At 62.1% G+C, this 17,065-nt stretch overlaps 1 protein-coding gene across 5 annotated transcripts in view; it reads left to right on the top strand.

Annotated features, from left to right (window-relative positions):
- The window catches only part of LOC140403374 (pancreatic secretory granule membrane major glycoprotein GP2-like), a 198,459-nt gene that overhangs the window by 106,536 nt on the left and 74,858 nt on the right, over positions 1–17,065 (top strand). For all 5 annotated transcript variants that reach the window (XM_072491296.1, XM_072491295.1, XM_072491297.1 and 2 more), the window contains 2 exons: positions 12,471–12,547; positions 12,640–12,804. In XM_072491296.1, coding sequence (XP_072347397.1) covers positions 12,471–12,547; positions 12,640–12,804 — 242 coding nt within the window. The remainder of the gene's footprint in view (positions 1–12,470; positions 12,548–12,639; positions 12,805–17,065) is intronic.

Here is a 17,065-nt window from a genome sequence, read left to right as displayed (position 1 = left end):
CCGGGTATAGCCCCATCTCTCTCACTCTCTCTCTCCCACTCCCGGGAATAGACCCGCCTCTCTCTCTCTCCCGCTCCCGGCAATATCCCCGTCTCCCTCTCTCTCTCTCTCCCGCTCCTGGAAATATCCCCGCCTCTCTCTCTCCCTCTCTCTCCCACTCCCAGGAATATCCCGGTCCCTCAATCTCTCCCACTCCCGGGAATATTCCCGTCTCTCTCTCTCTCTCTCCCAGCAATATCCCCGTCTCCCTCTCTCTCTCACTCCCACTCCCGGCAATATCCCCGTCTCTCTCTCTCTCCCGCTCCTGGAAATATACCCGCCTCTCTCTCTCCCTCTCTCTCCCACTCCCAGGAATATCCCGGTCCCTCAATCTCTCCCGCTCCCGGGAATATCCCCGTCCCTCTCTCTCTTCCCGCTCCCAGAAATATCCCCGTGCCTCTCTCCCTCTCTCCCGCTCCTGGGAATATCCCCATCTCTCTCTCTCTCTCTCACTCCCGGGAATATCCCCGTCTCTCTCTCTCTCCCTCTCCCGGGAATATTCCCGTCTCCCTCTCTCCTGCTCCCGGCAATATCCCCGTCTCCATCTCTCTCTCACTCCCGGCCCCATGGAATATCCCCGTCTCTCTCTCTCTCTCTCTCCCGCTCCCGGGAATATCCCCATCTCTCTCTGCCTCTCCCGCTCCCAGAATATCTCCGTCTCTCTCTCTCTCTCTCCCTCTCCTGCTCCTGGAACTATCCCCGTCTCTCTATCTCTCTCAAGCTCCCGGGAATATCCCCGTCTCTCTCTCTCACTCTCCCTCTCCTGCTCCTGGAACTATCCCCGTCCCTCAATCTCTCCCTCTCCCAGGAATATCCCCGTCTCTCTCTCTCTCTCCCGCTCCCGGGAATATCCCCGCTTCTCTCTCTCTCTCACGCTGCTGGGAATATCCCGGTCTCTCTCTCTCCCGCTCCTGGAAATATCCCCACCTCTCTCTCCCGCTCCCAGGAATATCCCCATCCATCAATCTCTCCCGCTCCCAGGAATATCCCCGTCTCTCTCTCTCTCTCCCGCTCCCGGGAATATCCCCGCCTCTCTCTCTCCAGCTCCCAGGAATATCCCAGTCCTTCTCTCTCTCTACCGCTCCCGGGAATATCCCCGTCGCTCTCTCTCTCTCTCTCTCATGCTCCCGGATATATCCTCGTCTCTCTCTCTCTCCCGCTCCCGGGAATATCCCCGTCTCTCTCTCTCTCTCTCTCTCTCCCGCTGCCGAAAATATCCCCGTCTCCCTCTCTCTCTCACTCCCACTCCCGGCAATATCCCCGTCTCTCTCTCTCTCTCTCTCTCCCGCTCCTGGAAATATCCCCGCCTCTCTCTCTCCCTCTCTCTCCCACTCCCAGGAATATCCCGGTCCCTCAATCTCTCCCACTCCCGGGAATATTCCTGTCTCTCTCTCTCTCTCTCCCGGCAATATCCCCGTCTCCCTCCCTCTCTCACTCCCACTCCCGGCAATATCCCCGTCTCTCTCTCTCTCCCGCTCCTGGAAATATCCCCGCCTCTCTCTCTTCCTCTCTCTCCCACTCCCAGGAATATCCCGGTCCCTCAATCTCTCCCGCTCCCGGGAATATCCCCGTCCCCCTCTCTCTTCCACTCCCGGGAATATCCCCGCCTCTCTCTCTCTCTCTCCCGCTCCTGGGAATATCCCCGTCTCTCTCTCTCTCTCCCCGCTCCCGGAAATAACCCCGTGCCTCTCTCTCGCTCCTGGGAATATCCCCATCTCTCTCTCTCCCTCTCTCACTCCCGGGAATATCCCCGTCTCTCTCTCTCTCCCTCTCCCGGGAATATTCCCGTCTCCCTCTCTCCTGCTCCTGGCAATATCCCCGTCTCCATCTCTCTCTCACTCCCGGCCCCATGGAATATCCCCGTCTCTCTCTCTCTCTCTCTCTCTCTCTCCCGCTCCCGGGAATATCCCCATCTCTCTCTGCCTCTCCCGCTCCCAGAATATCTCCGTCTCTCTTTCTCTCTCTCCCTCTCCTGCTCCTGGAACTATCCCCGTCTCTCTATCTCTCTCAATCTCCCGGGAATATCCCCGTCTCTCTCTCTCACTCTCCCTCTCCTGCTCCTGGAACTATCCCCGTCCCTCAATCTCTCCCTCTCCCAGGAATATCCCCGTCACTCTCTCTCTCCCGCTCCCGGGAATATCCCCGCTTCTCTCTCTCTCTCACGCTGCTGGGAATATCCCGGTCTCTCTCTCTCCCGCTCCTGGAAATATCCCCACCTCTCTCTCCCGCTCCCAGGAATATCCCCATCCATCAATCTCTCCCTCTCCCAGGAATACCCCCGTCTCTCTCTCTCTCTCCCGCTCCCGGGAATATCCCCGCCTCTCTCTCTCCAGCTCCCAGGAATATCCCAGTCCTTCTCTCTCTCTACCGCTCCCGGGAATATCCCCGTCGCTCTCTCTCTCTCTCTCTCTCCCGCTCCCGGGAATGTCCCCGTCTCTCTGTCTCTCATGCTCCCGGATATATCCTCGTCTCTCTCTCTCTCTCCCGCTCCCGGGAATATCCCCGTCTCTCTCTCTCTCTCGCTCTCTCCCGCTGCCGAAAATATCCCCGTCTCTCTCTCTCTCTCTCTCTCCCGCTCCCGGGAATATCCCCATCTCTCTCTCTCTCTCTCCCGCTCCCAGCAATATTCCCGTCTCTCTCTCTCTCTCCCGCTCCTGGAAATATCCCCGTCACTCTCTCTCTCTCTCTCCCGCTCCTGGGAATATCCTCGTCTCTCTCTCTCTCTCTCTCTCTCTCCCGCTCCTGGAAATATCCCCATCTCTCTCTCTCTCTCCCGCACCCGGGACTATCCCCGTCACTCTCTCTCTCTCTCCCGCTGCTGGGAATATCTCCACCTCTCTCTTTCTCTCCCGGGAATATCCCCACTTCTCTCTCTCTCTCACGCTGCTGGGAATATCCCGGTCTCTCTCTCTCTCTCTCTCCCGCTCCTGGAAATATCCCCATCCCTCTCTCTCTCTCCCGCACCCGGGACTATCCCCGTCACTCTCTCTCTCTCCCGCTGCTGGGAATATCTCCACCTCTCTCTTTCTCTCCCGGGAATATCCCCGTCTCTCTCTCTCTCTCTCTCCCAGGAATATCCCAGTCCTTCTCTCTCTCTCACGCTCCTGGGAATATCCCCGTCTCTCTCTCTCTCTCTCTCTCTCCCTCTCCAACTCCCGGCAATATCCCCGTATCTCTCTCTCTCTCTCTCCCCGCTCCCGGGAATATCCCCGTCTCTCTCTCTCTCTCCCCGCTCCCGGGAATATCCCCGTCTCTCTCTCTCTCTCTCCTGTTCCCTGGAATATCCCCGTTTCTATCTCTCTCTCTCCCGCTCCCGGAAATATCCCCATCTCTCTCTCTAGCTCTCCTGGGAATATCCCCGTCTCTCTCTCTCTCTCTCCCGCTCCCGGGAATATCCGTCTCTCTCTCTCTCTCTCTCTCCCCGCTCCCGGAAATATCCCCGCCTCTCTCTCTCTCTCCCGCTCCTGGGAATATCCCCATCTCTCTCTCTCTCCCCGCTCTCGGAAATATCCCCGTCTCTCTCTCTCTCTCCCGCTCCCGGGAATATCCCCATCTCTCTCACTCTCTCTCTCCCACTCCCGGGAATATTCCCGTCTCTCTCTCACTCTCTCCCGCTCCCGGCAATATCCCCGTCTCCCTCTCTCTCTCTCACTCCCGCTCCCGGGAATTTCCCCGTCTCTCTCTCTCTCTCTCTCTCGCTCTCTCCATCTCCCACTCCCGGCAATATCACCGTCTCTCTCCCTCTCTCCCGCTCCCGGGAATATCCCCGTCTCTCTCTCTCACTCTCTCTCTCTCCCGCTCCTGGAAATATCCCCGCCTCTCTCACTCTCTCCCGCTCCCGGGACTATCCCCGTCTCTCTCTCTCTCGCTCCCGGGAAAATCCCCGCAACTCTCTCTCTCTCTCTCCCGCTCCCGGGAATATCCCATCTCTCTCTCTCTCTCTCCCGCTCCCGGGAATATCCCAGTCCTTCTCTCTCTCTCCCGCTCCCGGGAATATCCCCGTCTCTCTTTCTCTCTCCCGCTCCTGGGAATATCCCCGTCTCTCTCTCTCGCTCTCTCTCCCGCTCCTGGAAATATCCCCATCTCTCTCTCTCTCTGTCTCTCTCTCCCGCTCCCGGGAATATCCCCGTCTCTCTCTCTCTCTCTCTCGCTCCTAGAAATATCCCCATCTCTCTCTCTCTCTCTCCCGCTCCCGGGAATATCCCCGTCTCTCTCTCTCTCTCTCTCTCTCGCTCCTGGAAATATCCCCATCTCTCTCTCTCTCTCTCTCTCTCCCGCTCCCGGGAATATCCCCGTCACTCTCTCTCTCTCTCTCCCGCTCCCGGGGATATCCCAGTCCTTCTCTCTCTCTCCCGCTCCCAGGAATATCCCCGTCTCTCTTTCTCTCTCCCGCTCCCGGGAATATCCCCGTCTCTCTCTCTCGCTCTCTCTCCCGCTCCCGGGAATGTCCCCGTCTCTCTGTCTCTCATGCTCCCGGATATATCCTCTTCTCTCTCTCTCTCTCCCGCTCCCGGGAATATCCCCGTCTCTCTCTCTCTCTCGCTCTCTCCCGCTGCCGAAAATAACCCCGTCTCTCTCTCTCTCTCTCCCGCTCCCGGGAATATCCCCATCTCTCTCTCTCTCTCTCTCTCTCCCGCTCCTGGAAATATCCCCGTCACTCTCTCTCTCTCTCTCTCCCGCTCCTGGAAATATCCCCGTCTCTCTTTCTCTCTCTCTCTCCCGCTCCCGGGAATATCCCCGTCTCTCTTTCTCTCTCCCGCTCCCGGGAATATCCCCGTCTCTCTCTCTCGCTCTCTCTCCCGCTCCCGGGAATGTCCCTGTCTCTCTGTCTCTCATGCTCCCGGATATATCCTCGTCTCTCTCTCTCTCTCCCGCTCCCGGGAATATCCCCGTCTCTCTCTCTCTCTCGCTCTCTCCCGCTGCCGAAAATATCCCCGTCTCTCTCTCTCACTCTCTCTCCCGCTCCCGGGAATATCCCCATCTCACTCTCTCTCTCTCTCTCCCGCTCCTGGAAATATCCCCATCTCTCTCTCTTTCTCTCTCTCCCGCTCCTGGAAATATCCCCGTCACTCTCTCTCTCTCTCTCCCGCTCCTGGGAATATCCTCGTCTCTCTCTCTCTCTCTCCCGCTCCTGGAAATATACCCGTCTCTCTCTCTCTCTCGCTCTCTCCCGCTGCCGAAAATATCCCCGTCTCTCTCTCTCTCTCTCTCTCTCCCGCACCCGGGACTATCCCCGTCTCTCTCTCTCTCTCTCTCCCGCTGCTGGGAATATCTCCACCTCTCTCTCTCACTCCCAGGAATATCCCAGTCCTTCTCTCTCTCTCACGCTCCTGGGAATATCCCCGTCTCTCTCTCTCTCTCTCTCTCCCCCTCTCCCACTCCCGGGAATATCCCCGTCTCTCTCTCTCTCTCTCCTGTTCCCTGGAATATCCCTGTTTCTATCTCTCTCTCTCCCGCTCCCGGAAATATCCCCATCTCTCTCCCTAGCTCTCCTGGGAATATCCCCGTCTCTCTCTCTCTCTCTCCCGCTCCCGGGAATATCCGTCTCTCTCTCTCTCTCTCTCTCCCCGCTCCCGGAAATATCCCCGCCTCTCTCTCTCTCTCCCGCTCCTGGGAATATCCCCGTCTCTCTCACTCTCTCTCTCCCACTCCCGGGAATATTCCCGTCTCTCTCTCACTCTCTCCCGCTCCCGGCAATATCCCCGTCTCCCTCTCTCTCTCACTCCCGCTCCCGGCAATATCACCGTCTCTCTCTCTCTCTCTCTCTCCCGCTCCTGGAATTATCCCCGCCTCTCTCACTCTCTCCCGCTCCCGGGAATATCCCATCTCTTTCTCTCTCTCTCTCCCCGCTCCCGGAAATATCCCCGTCTCTCTCTCTCTCTCCCGCTCCCGGGAATATCCCCGTCTCTCTCTCTCTCGCTCCCGGGAACATCCCCGCAACTCTCTCTCTCTCTCTCCCGCTCCCGGGAATATCCCATCTCTCTCTCTCTCTCTCTCCCGCTCCCGGGAATATCCCAGTCCTTCTCTCTCTCTCCCGCTCCCGGGAATATCCCCGTCTCTCTTTCTCTCTCCCGCTCCTGGGAATATCCCCGTCTCTCTCTCTCGCTCTCTCTCCTGCTCCTGGAAATATCCCCGTCTCTCTCTCTCTCTGTCTCTCTCTCCCGCTCCCGGGAATATCCCCGTCTCTCTCTCTCTCTCTCTCGCTCCTAGAAATATCCCCATCTCTCTCTCTCTCTCCCGCTCCCGGGAATATCCCCGTCTCTCTCTCTCTCTCTCTCTCTCGCTCCTGGAAATATCCCCATCTCTCTCTCTCTCTCTCTCTCCCGCTCCCGGGAATATCCCCGTCACTCTCTCTCTCTCTCCCGCTCCCGGGGATATCCCAGTCCTTCTCTCTCTCTCCCGCTCCCGGGAATATCCCCGTCTCTCTTTCTCTCTCCCGCTCCCGGGAATATCCCCGTCTCTCTCTCTCGCTCTCTCTCCCGCTCCTGGAAATATCCCCATCTCTCTCTCTCGCTCCTGGAAATATCCCCATCTCTCTCTCTCTCTCTCCCGCTCCCGGGAATATCCCCGTCTCTCCCTCTCTCTCTCTCTCTCGCTCCTCGATATATCCCCATCTCTCTCTCTCTCTCTCTCCCGCTCCCGGGAATATCCCCGTCTCTCTCTCTCCCGCTCCTGGAAATATCCCCATCTCTCTCTCTCTCTCTCTCCCGCTCCCGGGAATATCCCCGTCTCTCTCTCTCTCTCTCCCGCTCCTGGAAATATACCCATCTCTCTCTCTCTCCCGCTCCCGGGAATATATCCGCCTCTCTCTCTCTCTCCAACTCTCCTGGGAATATCCCCGACTCACCCTCTCTCTCCCGTTCCCTGGAAAATCCCCGTTTCTATCTCTCTCTCTCCCGCTCCCGGAAATATCCCCGTCTATCTCTCTAGCTCTCCCGGGAATATCCCTTTCTCTCTCTCTCTCTCTCCCCGCTCCCGAAAATATCCCCGTCTCTCTCTCTTACTCCCGCTCCCGGGAATATCCCCATCTCTCTCACTCTCTCTCTCCCACTCCCGGGAATATTCCCGTCTCTCTCTCACTCTCTCCCGCTCCCGGCAATATCCCCGTCTCCCTCTCTCTCTCACTCCCGCTCCCGGGAATTTCCCCGTCTCTCTCTCTCTCTCACACTCTCGCTCTCTCCATCTCCTACTCCCAGCAATATCCCCGTCTCTCTCTCTCTCTCCCGCTCCCGGGAATATCCCCGTCTCTCTCTCTCTCTCCCGCTCCTGGAAATATCCCCGTCTCTCTCTCTCTCTGTCTCTCTCTCCCGCTCCCGGGAATATCCCCGGCTCTCTCTCTCTCTCTCTCGCTCCTGGAAATATCCCCATCTCTCTCTCTCTCTCTCCCGCTCCCGGGAATATCCCCGTCTCTCTCTCTATCTCTCGCTCCTGGAAATATCCCCATCTCTCTCTCTCTCTCTCCCGCTCCCGGGAATATCCCCGTCTCTCTCTCTCTCCCGCTCCTGGAAATATTCCCATCTCTCTCTCTCTCTCCCCTGCTCCCGGGAATATCCCCGTCTCTCTCTCTCTCTCTCTCCCGCTCCTGGAAATATACCCATATCTCTCTCTCTCCCGCTCCCGGGAATATCCCCGTCTCTCTCTCTCTCACTCTCCTAGGAATATCTCAGTCCTTCTCTCTCTCTCCAACGCTCCTGGGAATATCCCCGTCTCTCTCTCTCTCTCTCTCGCTCTCTACCTCTCACACTCCCGGCAATATCCCCGTAAGTCTCTCTCTCTCTCTCTCCCCGCTCCCGGGAATATCCCCGTCTCTCCCTCTCTCTCCCGTTCCCTGGAAAATCCCTGTTTCTATCTCTCTCCCTCCCGCTCCCGGAAATATCCCCGTCTCTCTCTCTAGCTCTCCTGGGAATATCCCCGTCTCTCTCTCTCTCTCCCGCTCCCGGGAATATCCCTGTCTCTCTCTCTCTCTCTCTCCCCGCTCCCGGAAATATCCCCGTCTCTCTCTCTCTCTCTCCCGCTCCCGGAAATATCCCCGTCTCTCTCTCTCTCTCCCGCTCCCGGGAATATCCCCATCTCTCTCACTCTCTCTCTCCCACTCCCGGGAATATTCCCGTCTCTCTCTCTCTCCCGCTCCCGGCAATATCCCCGTCTCCCTCTCTCTCTCACTCCCACTCCCGGCAATATCCCCGTCTCTCTCTCTCTCTCCCGCTCCTGGAAATATCCCCGCCTCTCTCTCTCCCTCTCTCTCTCTCTCTCCCACTCCCAGGAATATCCCCGTCCCTCAATCTCTCCCGCTCCCCGGAATATCCCCATCTCTCACTCTCTCTCTCTCCCGCTCCCGGGAATATCCCCGCCTCTCTCTCTCTCTCCCGCTCTCAGGAATATCCCCGTCCCTCTCTCTCTTCCGCTCCCGGGAATATCCCCGCCTCTCTCTCTCTCTCGCGCTCCCGGGAAGAGTCCCGTCTCTCTCTCTCTCTCTCTCCCACTCCCGGAAAAATCCCCGTCTCTCTCTCTCTCTCCCGCTCCCAGGAATATCCCAGTCCTTCTCTCTCTCTAACGCTCCTGGGAATATCCCCGTCTCTCTCTCGCTCTCTCCCTCTCCCACTCCCGGCAATATCCCCGTCTCTCTCTCTCTCTCTCTCCCCGCTCCCGGGAATATCCCCATCTCTCTCTCTCTCCCGTTCCCTGGAATATCCCCGTCTCTCTCTCTCCCGCTCCCGGAAATATCCCCGTCTCTCTCTCTACCTCTCCTTGGAATATCCCCGTCTCTCTCTCTCTCTCCCGCTCACAGGAATATCCCTGTCCCTCTCTCTCTATCTCTCTCCCCCCGCTCCCGGAAATATCCCCATCCCTCTCTCTCTCTCCCGCTCCCGGTAATACCCCCATCTCTCTCACTCTCTCTCTCCCACTCCCGGGAATATTCCCGTCTCTCTCTCTCCCGCTCCCGGCAATATCCCCGTCTCTCTCTCTCACTCCCGCTCCCGGCAATATCCCCGTATCTCTCTCTCTCTCTCTCCCCGCTCCCGGGAATATCCCCGTCTCTCTCTCTCTCTCCCTGCTCCCGGGAATATCCCCGTTTCTATCTCTCTCTCTCCCGCTCCCGGAAATATCCCCGTCTCTCTCTCTAGCTCTCCTGGGAATATCCCCGTCTCTCTCTCTCTCTCCCGCTCCCGGGAATATCCCCATCACTCTCACTCTCTCTCTCCCACTCCCGGGAATATTCCCGTCTCTCTCTCACTCTCACCCGCTCCCGGCAATATCCCCGTCTCCCTCCCTCTCTCACTCCCGCTCCCGGGAATTTCCCCGTCTCTCTCTCTCTCTCGCTCTCTCCATCTCCCACTCCCGGCAATATCCCCGTCTCTCTCTCTCTCTCCCGCTCCCGGGAATATCCCCGTCTCTCTCTCTCTCTCTCTCCCGCTCCCGGGAATATCCCCGTCTCTCTCTCTCCCGCTCCTGGAAATATCCCCGCCTCTCTCTCTCTCTCTCCCGCTCCCGGAAATATCCCCGTCTCTCTCTCTCTCTCCCGCTCCCGGGAATATCCCCATCTCTCTCACTCTCTCTCTCCCACTCCCTTGAATATTCCCGTCTCTCTCTCACTCTCTCCCGATCCCGGCAATTTCCCCGTCTCTCGCTCTCTCTCTCTCCTGCTCCCAGGAATATCCCCGTCTCTCACTCTCTCTCTCCCCACTCCCGGGAATATCCCCGTCTCTCTCTCTCTCCCCGCTCCCGGGAATATCCCCGTCTCTCTCTCTCCTGTTCCCTGGAATATCCCCGTTTCTATCTCTCTCTCTCCCGCTCCCGGAAATATCCCCATCTCTCTCTCTAGCTCTCCTGGGAATATCCCCGTCTCTCTCTCTCTCTCTCCCGCTCCCGGGAATATCCGTCTCTCTCTCTCTCTCTCTCTCTCTCCCCGCTCCCGGAAATATCCCCGTCTCTCTCTCTCTCTCTCCCGCTCCCGGGAATATCCCCATCTCTCTCTCTCTCCCCGCTCCCGGAAATATCCCCGTCTCTCTCTCTCTCTCCCGCGAATATCCCCATCTCTCTCACTCTCTCTCTCCCACTCCCGGGAATATTCCCGTCTCTCTCTCACTCTCTCCCGCTCCCGGCAATATCCCCGCCTCCCTCTCTCTCTCACTCCCGCTCCCGGGAATTTCCCCGTCTCTCTCTCTCTCTCTCTCTCTCTCGCTCTCTCCATCTCCCACTCCCGGCAATATCGCCGCCTCTCTCACGCTCTCCCGCTCCCGGGAATATCTCCGTCTCTCTCTCTCCCGCTCCCGGGAATATCCCCGCAACTCTCTCTCTCTCCCTCCCGCTCCCGGGAATATCCCATCTCTCTCTCTCTCTCTCCCGCTCCCGGGAATATCCCAGTCCTTCTCTCTCTCTCCCGCTCCCGGGAATATCCCCATCTCTCTTTCTATCTCCCGCGTCCGGGAATATTCCCGTCTCTCTCTCTCTCGCTCCCGCTCCTGGAAATATCCCCGTCTCTCTGTCTCTCTGTCTCTCTCTCCCGCTCCCGGGAATATCCCCGTCTCTCTCTCTCTCTCTCTCGCTCCTGGAAATATCCCCATCTCTCTCTCTCTCTCCCGCTCTTGGGAAAATCCCCGTCTCTCTCTCTCTCCCGCTCCTGGAAATATCCCCATCTCTCTCTCTCTCTCTCCCGCTCCCGGGAATATCCCAGTCTCTCTCTCTCCCTCTCCCGCTCCTGGAAATATCCCCATCTCTCTCTCTCTCCCGCACCCGGGAATATCCCCGTCTCTCTCTCTCTCTCTCTCTCTCTCTCCCGCTCCCGGGAATATCCCCATCTCTCGCACTCTCTCTCTCCCACTCCCGGGAATATTCCCGTCTCTCTTTCTCTCTCTCTCTTGCTCCTGGCAATATCCCCGTCTCTCTCTCTCTCTCTCTCCCCCGCTCCCAGGAATATCCCAGTCCTTCTCTCTCTTCCCCCGTTCCCTGGAATATCCCCGTCTCTCTCTCTCTCTACCTCTCCTGGGAATATCCCTGTCTCTCTCTCTCTCTTTCTCTCCCGCTCCCGGGAATATCCTCGTCTCTCTCTCTCTCTCTCTCTTCCAGGAATATCCCAGTCCTTCTCTCTCTCTCATGCTCCTGGGAATATCCCCGTCTCTCTCTCTCTCTACCTCTCCTGGGAATATCCCCGTCTCTCTATCTCTCTCCCGCTCCCGGGAATATCCCCCCTCTCTCTCTCTCCCGCTCCCGGGAATATCCCCGGCTCTCTCTCCCGCTCCCGGGAATATCCCCATCTCTCTCTCTCTCTCTCCCGGGAATATCCCCGTCTCTCTCCAGGGAATATCCCCGTCTCTCTCTCTCTCTCTCTCCCGGGAATATCCCCGTCTCTCTCTCTCTCTCTCCCGGGAATATCCCCGTCTCTCTCTCTCTCCCGCTCCCGGGAATATCCCATCTCTCTCTCTGTCTCTCCTGCTCCCGGGAATATCCCCATCTCTCTCTCTCCCGGGAATATCCCCGTCTCTCTCTCTCTCTCTCCTGGGAATATCCCCGTCTCTCTCTCCCGCTCCCGGGAATATCCCCGTCTCTCTCTCCCGGGAATATCCCCGTCTCTCTCTCTCCCGGGAATATCCCCGTCTCTCTCTCCCGCTCCCGGGAATATCCCCGTCTCTCTCTCCCGCTCCCGGGAATATCCCCGTCTCTCTCTCCCGGGAATATCCCCGTCTCTCTCTCTCTCTCCCTCTCCCGGGAATATCCCCGTCTCTCTATCTCTCTCCCGCTCCCGGGAATATCCCCCCTCTCTCTCTCTCTCTGCCGCTCCCGGGAATATCCCCGGCTCTCTCTCCCGCTCCCGGGAATATCCCCATCTCTCTCTCACTCTCTCCCGGGAATATCCCCGTCTCTCTCCCGGGAATATCCCCGTCTCTCTCTCTCTCTCTCTCCCGGGAGTATCCCCGTCTCTCTCTCTCCCGGGAATATCCCCGTCTCTCTCTCTCTCTCCCTCTCCCGGGAATATCCCCGTCTCTCTCTCCCGCTCCCGGGAATATCCCCGTCTCTCTCTCTCTCTCTCTCGCTCCTGGGAATGAAGACCGCTGGAACCTGGGGGTAAGTTTTTAAATCACTTACTTGTTCCCAAGCTGCTCCCCGCCTCTCTCTCTCTCTCTCTCCCTGTCCCGTAAATGAATAATATTCCCTCTCCTGCTGAGTTTATCCCACTGCACATTTCACACACGTCCTCCTGAATACAATGTGAAATGGAAACACAACTCAGCAGCTCAGTCAGCTTCTGTGGAGAGAATCAGAGTTACTGTTTGGAGTTGTGATAACTCCTCTGTCCTGACAAAGGGTCATCACAAACAGAAAGGTTAATTCTGTTTCTCTCCACACAGGCTGCCTGACCAGCTGAGTAATTCCTGCTTCATTTTATTGTGATTTCCCCAGTCCAGCGACTGACTCTGTGATTGTTCTTTCAGTCCTGGTGGATCGACCATTCCTGATCAACTTGTCCAAGTCAATCACTGCTCCACAGATGCCCCGGGCTGGTTAAACGGTAATTTCAGACTCTATTATCTCAGATTTCCATTGACTGTCCAACATATTCACACTGGATACACTTTTCACTCTTTCTATCCCTCGTTTCAGGTAGTCATCCCACTCCGGGTGATGGGGAGGTGAATAGGACAGTTTGTTTTCACTGGAGTGGAAATAGTTGTCGCTGGTCTCAGGACATAAAGATCAAACGCTGCAGGAATTACTTTGTTTATTACTTGAAGAAGTCTCCCGCCTGTCGCCTCGCTTACTGCACAGGTACATTGGGGTTTTTAAATGGAGTAAATGGGTAATTCTGGGATGTCCCAGGTCAGCAGCAGCAATGACAAAGTTACATCAGAGCCTCGCTGCTGGAAGGGACTGAAACCCAAAGTGTAATTTCCAGCGACGGGAACTGAATCAGACACTCTGATAGCTCCTTTGTAACCCTTTCCTCCCCGGGACTCGCCCTCTCCTCCCGGCACTCGCCCTCTCCTCCCGGCACTCGCCCTCTTCCCCCCGGCACTCGCCCTCTCCTACCCGGGACTCGCCCTCTCCTCCCCGGGACTCGCCATCTCCTCCCCGGGACTCGCCCTCTCCTCCCGGCACTCGCACTCTCCTCCCCGCCACTCGCCCTCTCCTCCCGGCACTCGCCCTCTCCCCCCGGCACTCGCCCTCTCCCCCCCGGCACTCGCCCCCTCCCCCCCGGCACTCGCCCCCTCCCCCCCGGCACTCGCCCCCTCCCCCCCGGCACTCGCCCCCTCCCCCCCGGCACTCGCCCCCTCCCCCCCGGCACTCGCCCCCTCCTCCCCGACACTCGCCCTCTCCCCCCTGCACGCTCCCCCTCTCCCCGGCACTCGCACTCTCCTCCCGGCACTCGCCCTCTCCACCCGGCACTCGCCCACTCCACCCCGGCACTCGCCCACTCCACCCCGGCACTCGCCCACTCCACCCCGGCACTCGCCCACTCCACCCCGGCACTCGCCCTCAACTCCCCGGCACTCGCCCTCTCCTCCCCGGGACACGCCCTCTCCTCCCCGGCACTCGCCCACCCCTCCCCGGCACTCGCCCACCCCTCCCCGGCACTCGCCCACCCCTCCCCGGCACTCGCCCACCCCTCCCCGGCACTCGCCCACCCCTCCCCGGCACTCGCCCACCCCTCCCCGGCACTCGCCCACCCCTCCCCGGCACTCGCCCACCCCTCCCCGGCACTCGCCCACCCCTCCCCGGCACTCGCCCACCCCTCCCCGGCACTCGCCCACCCCTCCCCGGAATCGCCCACCCCTCCCCGGCACTCGCCCACCCCTCCCCGGCACTCGCCCACCCCTCCCCGGCACTCGCCCACCCCTCCCCGGCACTCGCCCACCCCACCCCGGCACTCGCCCACCCCTCCCCGGCACTCGCCCACCCCTCCCCGGCACTCGCCCACCCCTCCCCGGCACTCGCCCACCCCTCCCCGGCACTCGCCCACCCCTCCCCGGCACTCGCCCACCCCTCCCCGGCACTCGCCCACCCCTCCCCGGCAATCGCCGTCTCCTCCACAGCACTCGCCCCCTCCTCCCTGACACTCGCCCTCCCCTCCCCGGCACTCGCCCTCCCCTCCCCGGCACTCGCCCTCCCCTCCCCGGCACTCGCCCACTCCACCCCGGCACTCGCCCTCTCCTCCCCGGGACTCGACCTCTCCTCCCCGGCACTCGCCCTCTCCTCCCCGGGACTCGCCCTCTCCTCCCCGGCACTCGCCCTCTCCTCCCCGGCACTCGCCCTCTCCTCCCCGGCACCCGCCCTCTCCTCCCCGGCACCCGCCCTCTCCTCCCCGGCACTCGCCCTCTCCTCCCCGGCACTCGCCCACTCCTCCCCGGCACTCGCCCTCTCCTCAACGGCACTCGCCCTCTCCTCCCCGGCACTCGCCCACTCCTCCCTGGCACTCGCCCTCTCCTCAACGGCACTCGCCCTCTCCTCCCCGGCACTCGCCCACTCCTCCCTGGCACTCGCCCACTCCTCCCCGGCACTCGCCCACTCCTCCCCGGCACTCGCCCACTCCACCACGGCACTCGCCCTCTACTCCCCGGGACTCGCCCTCTCCTACCGACACTCGCCCTCTCCTCACCCGGCACTCGGCCCCTCCTCCCCGACACTCGCCATCTCCTCCCTGGCACTCGCCCTCTCCCGCCGGCACTCGCCCTCTCCTCCCCGGCACTCGCCTTCTCCTCCCCGGCACTCGCACTCTCCCCCCGGCACTCGCCCTCTCCCCCCGGCACTCGCCCTCTCCCCCCGGCACTCGCCCTCTCCCCCCCGGCACTCGCCCCCTCCTCCCCGACACTCGCCCTCTCCCCCCTGCACGCTCCCCCTCTCCCCGGCACTCGCACTCTCCTCCCGGCACTCGCCCTCTCCACCCGGCACTCGCCCACTCCACCCCGGCACTCGCCCACTCCACCCCGGCACTCGCCCTCTCCTCCCCGGCACTCGCCCTCTCCTCCCCGGCACTCGCCCTCTCCTCCCCGGGACACGCCCTCTCCTCCCCGGCACTCGCCCACCAGTCCCCGGCACTCGCCCACCCCTCCCCGGCACTCGCCCACCCCTCCCCGGCACTCGCCCACCCCTCCCCGGCACTCGCCCACCCCTCCCCGGCACTCGCCCACCCCTCCCCGGAATCGCCCACCCCTCCCCGGCAGTCGCCCACCCCTCCCCGGCACTCGCCCACCCCTCCACGGCACTCGCCCACCCCTCCACGGCACTCGCCCACCCCTCCACGGCACTCGCCCACCCCTCCACGGCACTCGCCCACCCCTCCCCGGCACTCGCCCACCCCTCCCCGGCACTCGCCCACCCCTCCCCGGCACTCGCCCTCCCCTCCCCGGCACTCGCCCTCCCCTCCCCGGCACTCGCCATCCCCTCCCCGGCACTCGCCCTCTCCTCCCCGGGACTCGCCCTCTCCTCCCCGGACTCGCCCTCTCCTCCCTGCACTCGCCCCCTCCTCCCCGGCACTCGCCCCCTCCTCCCCGACACTCGCCCTCTCCTCCCCGGCACTCGCCCCCTCCGCCCCGGCACTCGCCCCCTCCTCCCCGGCACTCGCCCCCTCCTCCCCGACACTCGCCCCCTCCGCCCCGGCACTCGCCCACCCCTCCCCGGCACTCGCCCACCCCTCCCCGGCACTCGCCCACCCCTCCCCGGCACTCGCCCACCCCTCCCCGGAATCGCCCACCCCTCCCCGGCACTCGCCCACCCCTCCCCGGCACTCGCCCACCCCTCCCCGGCACTCGCCCACCCCTCCACGGCACTCGCCCACCCCTCCACGGCACTCGCCCACCCCTCCACGGCACTCGCCCACCCCTCCACGGCACTCGCCCACCCCTCCCCGGCACTCGCCCACCCCTCCCCGGCACTCGCCCACCCCTCCCCGGCACTCGCCCTCCCCTCCCCGGCACTCGCCATCCCCTCCCCGGCACTCGCCCTCTCCTCCCCGGGACTCGCCCTCTCCTCCCCGGACTCGCCCTCTCCTCCCTGCACTCGCCCTCTCCTCCCCGGCACTCGCCCCCTCCTCCCCGACACTCGCCCTCTCCTCCCCGGCACTCGCCCCCTCCGCCCCGGCACTCGCCCCCTCCTCCCCGGCACTCGCCCCCTCCTCCCCGACACTCGCCCTCTCCTCCCCGACACTCGCCCCCTCCTCCCTGACACTCGCCCCCTCCTCCCGGACACTCGCCCTCTCCTCCCCGGCACTCGCACTCTCCTGCCCGCCACTCGCCCTCTCCTCCCGGCACTCGCCCTCTCCCCCCGGCACTCGCCCCCTCCTCCCCGACACTCGCCTTCTCCTCCCCGACACACGCCTTCTCCTCCCCGCCACTCGCCCTCTCCCCCCGGCACTCGCCCTCTCCTCCCCGACACTCGCCCTCTCCTCCACAGCACTCGCCCCCTCCTCCCTGACACTCGCCCTCTCCCCCCGGCACTCGCCCTCTCCTCCCCGACACTCGCCCCCTCCTCCCCGGCACTCGCCTCTCCTCCCCGACACTCGCCCACTCCACCCCGACACTCGCCATCTCCTCCCTGGCACTCGCCCTCTCCCGCCGGCACTCGCCCTCTCCTCCCCGGCACTCGCCCTCTCCTCCCCGGCACTCGCACTCTCCCCCCGGCACTCGCCCTCTCCTCCCCGGCACTCGCACTCTCCCCCCGGCACTCGCCCTCTCCCCCCGGCACTCGCCCTCTCCCCCCCGGCACTCGCCCCATCCTCCCCGACACTCGCCCTCTCCCCCCTGCACGCTCCCCCTCTCCCCGGCACTCGCACTCTCCTCCCGGCACTCGCCCTCTCCACCCGGCACTCGCCCACTCCACCCCGGCACTCGCCCACTCCACCCCGGCACTCGCCCACTCCACCCCGGCACTCGCCCTCTCCTCCCCGGCACTCGCCCTCTCCTCCCCGGGACACGCCCTCTCCTCCCCGGCACTCGCCTACCAGTCCCCGGCACTCGCCCACCCCTCCCCAGCACTCGCCCACCCCTCCCCGGCACTCGCCCACCCCTCCCCGGCACTCGCCCACCCCTCCCCG

The sequence above is a fragment of the Scyliorhinus torazame genome, chromosome 27, assembly GCF_047496885.1.
Source record: "Scyliorhinus torazame isolate Kashiwa2021f chromosome 27, sScyTor2.1, whole genome shotgun sequence".
In the NCBI taxonomy this organism is placed as follows: domain Eukaryota; kingdom Metazoa; phylum Chordata; class Chondrichthyes; order Carcharhiniformes; family Scyliorhinidae; genus Scyliorhinus; species Scyliorhinus torazame.
The sequence above is the reverse complement of the archived record's forward strand: the minus strand, read 5'-3'. Positions and strand labels throughout refer to the sequence as shown.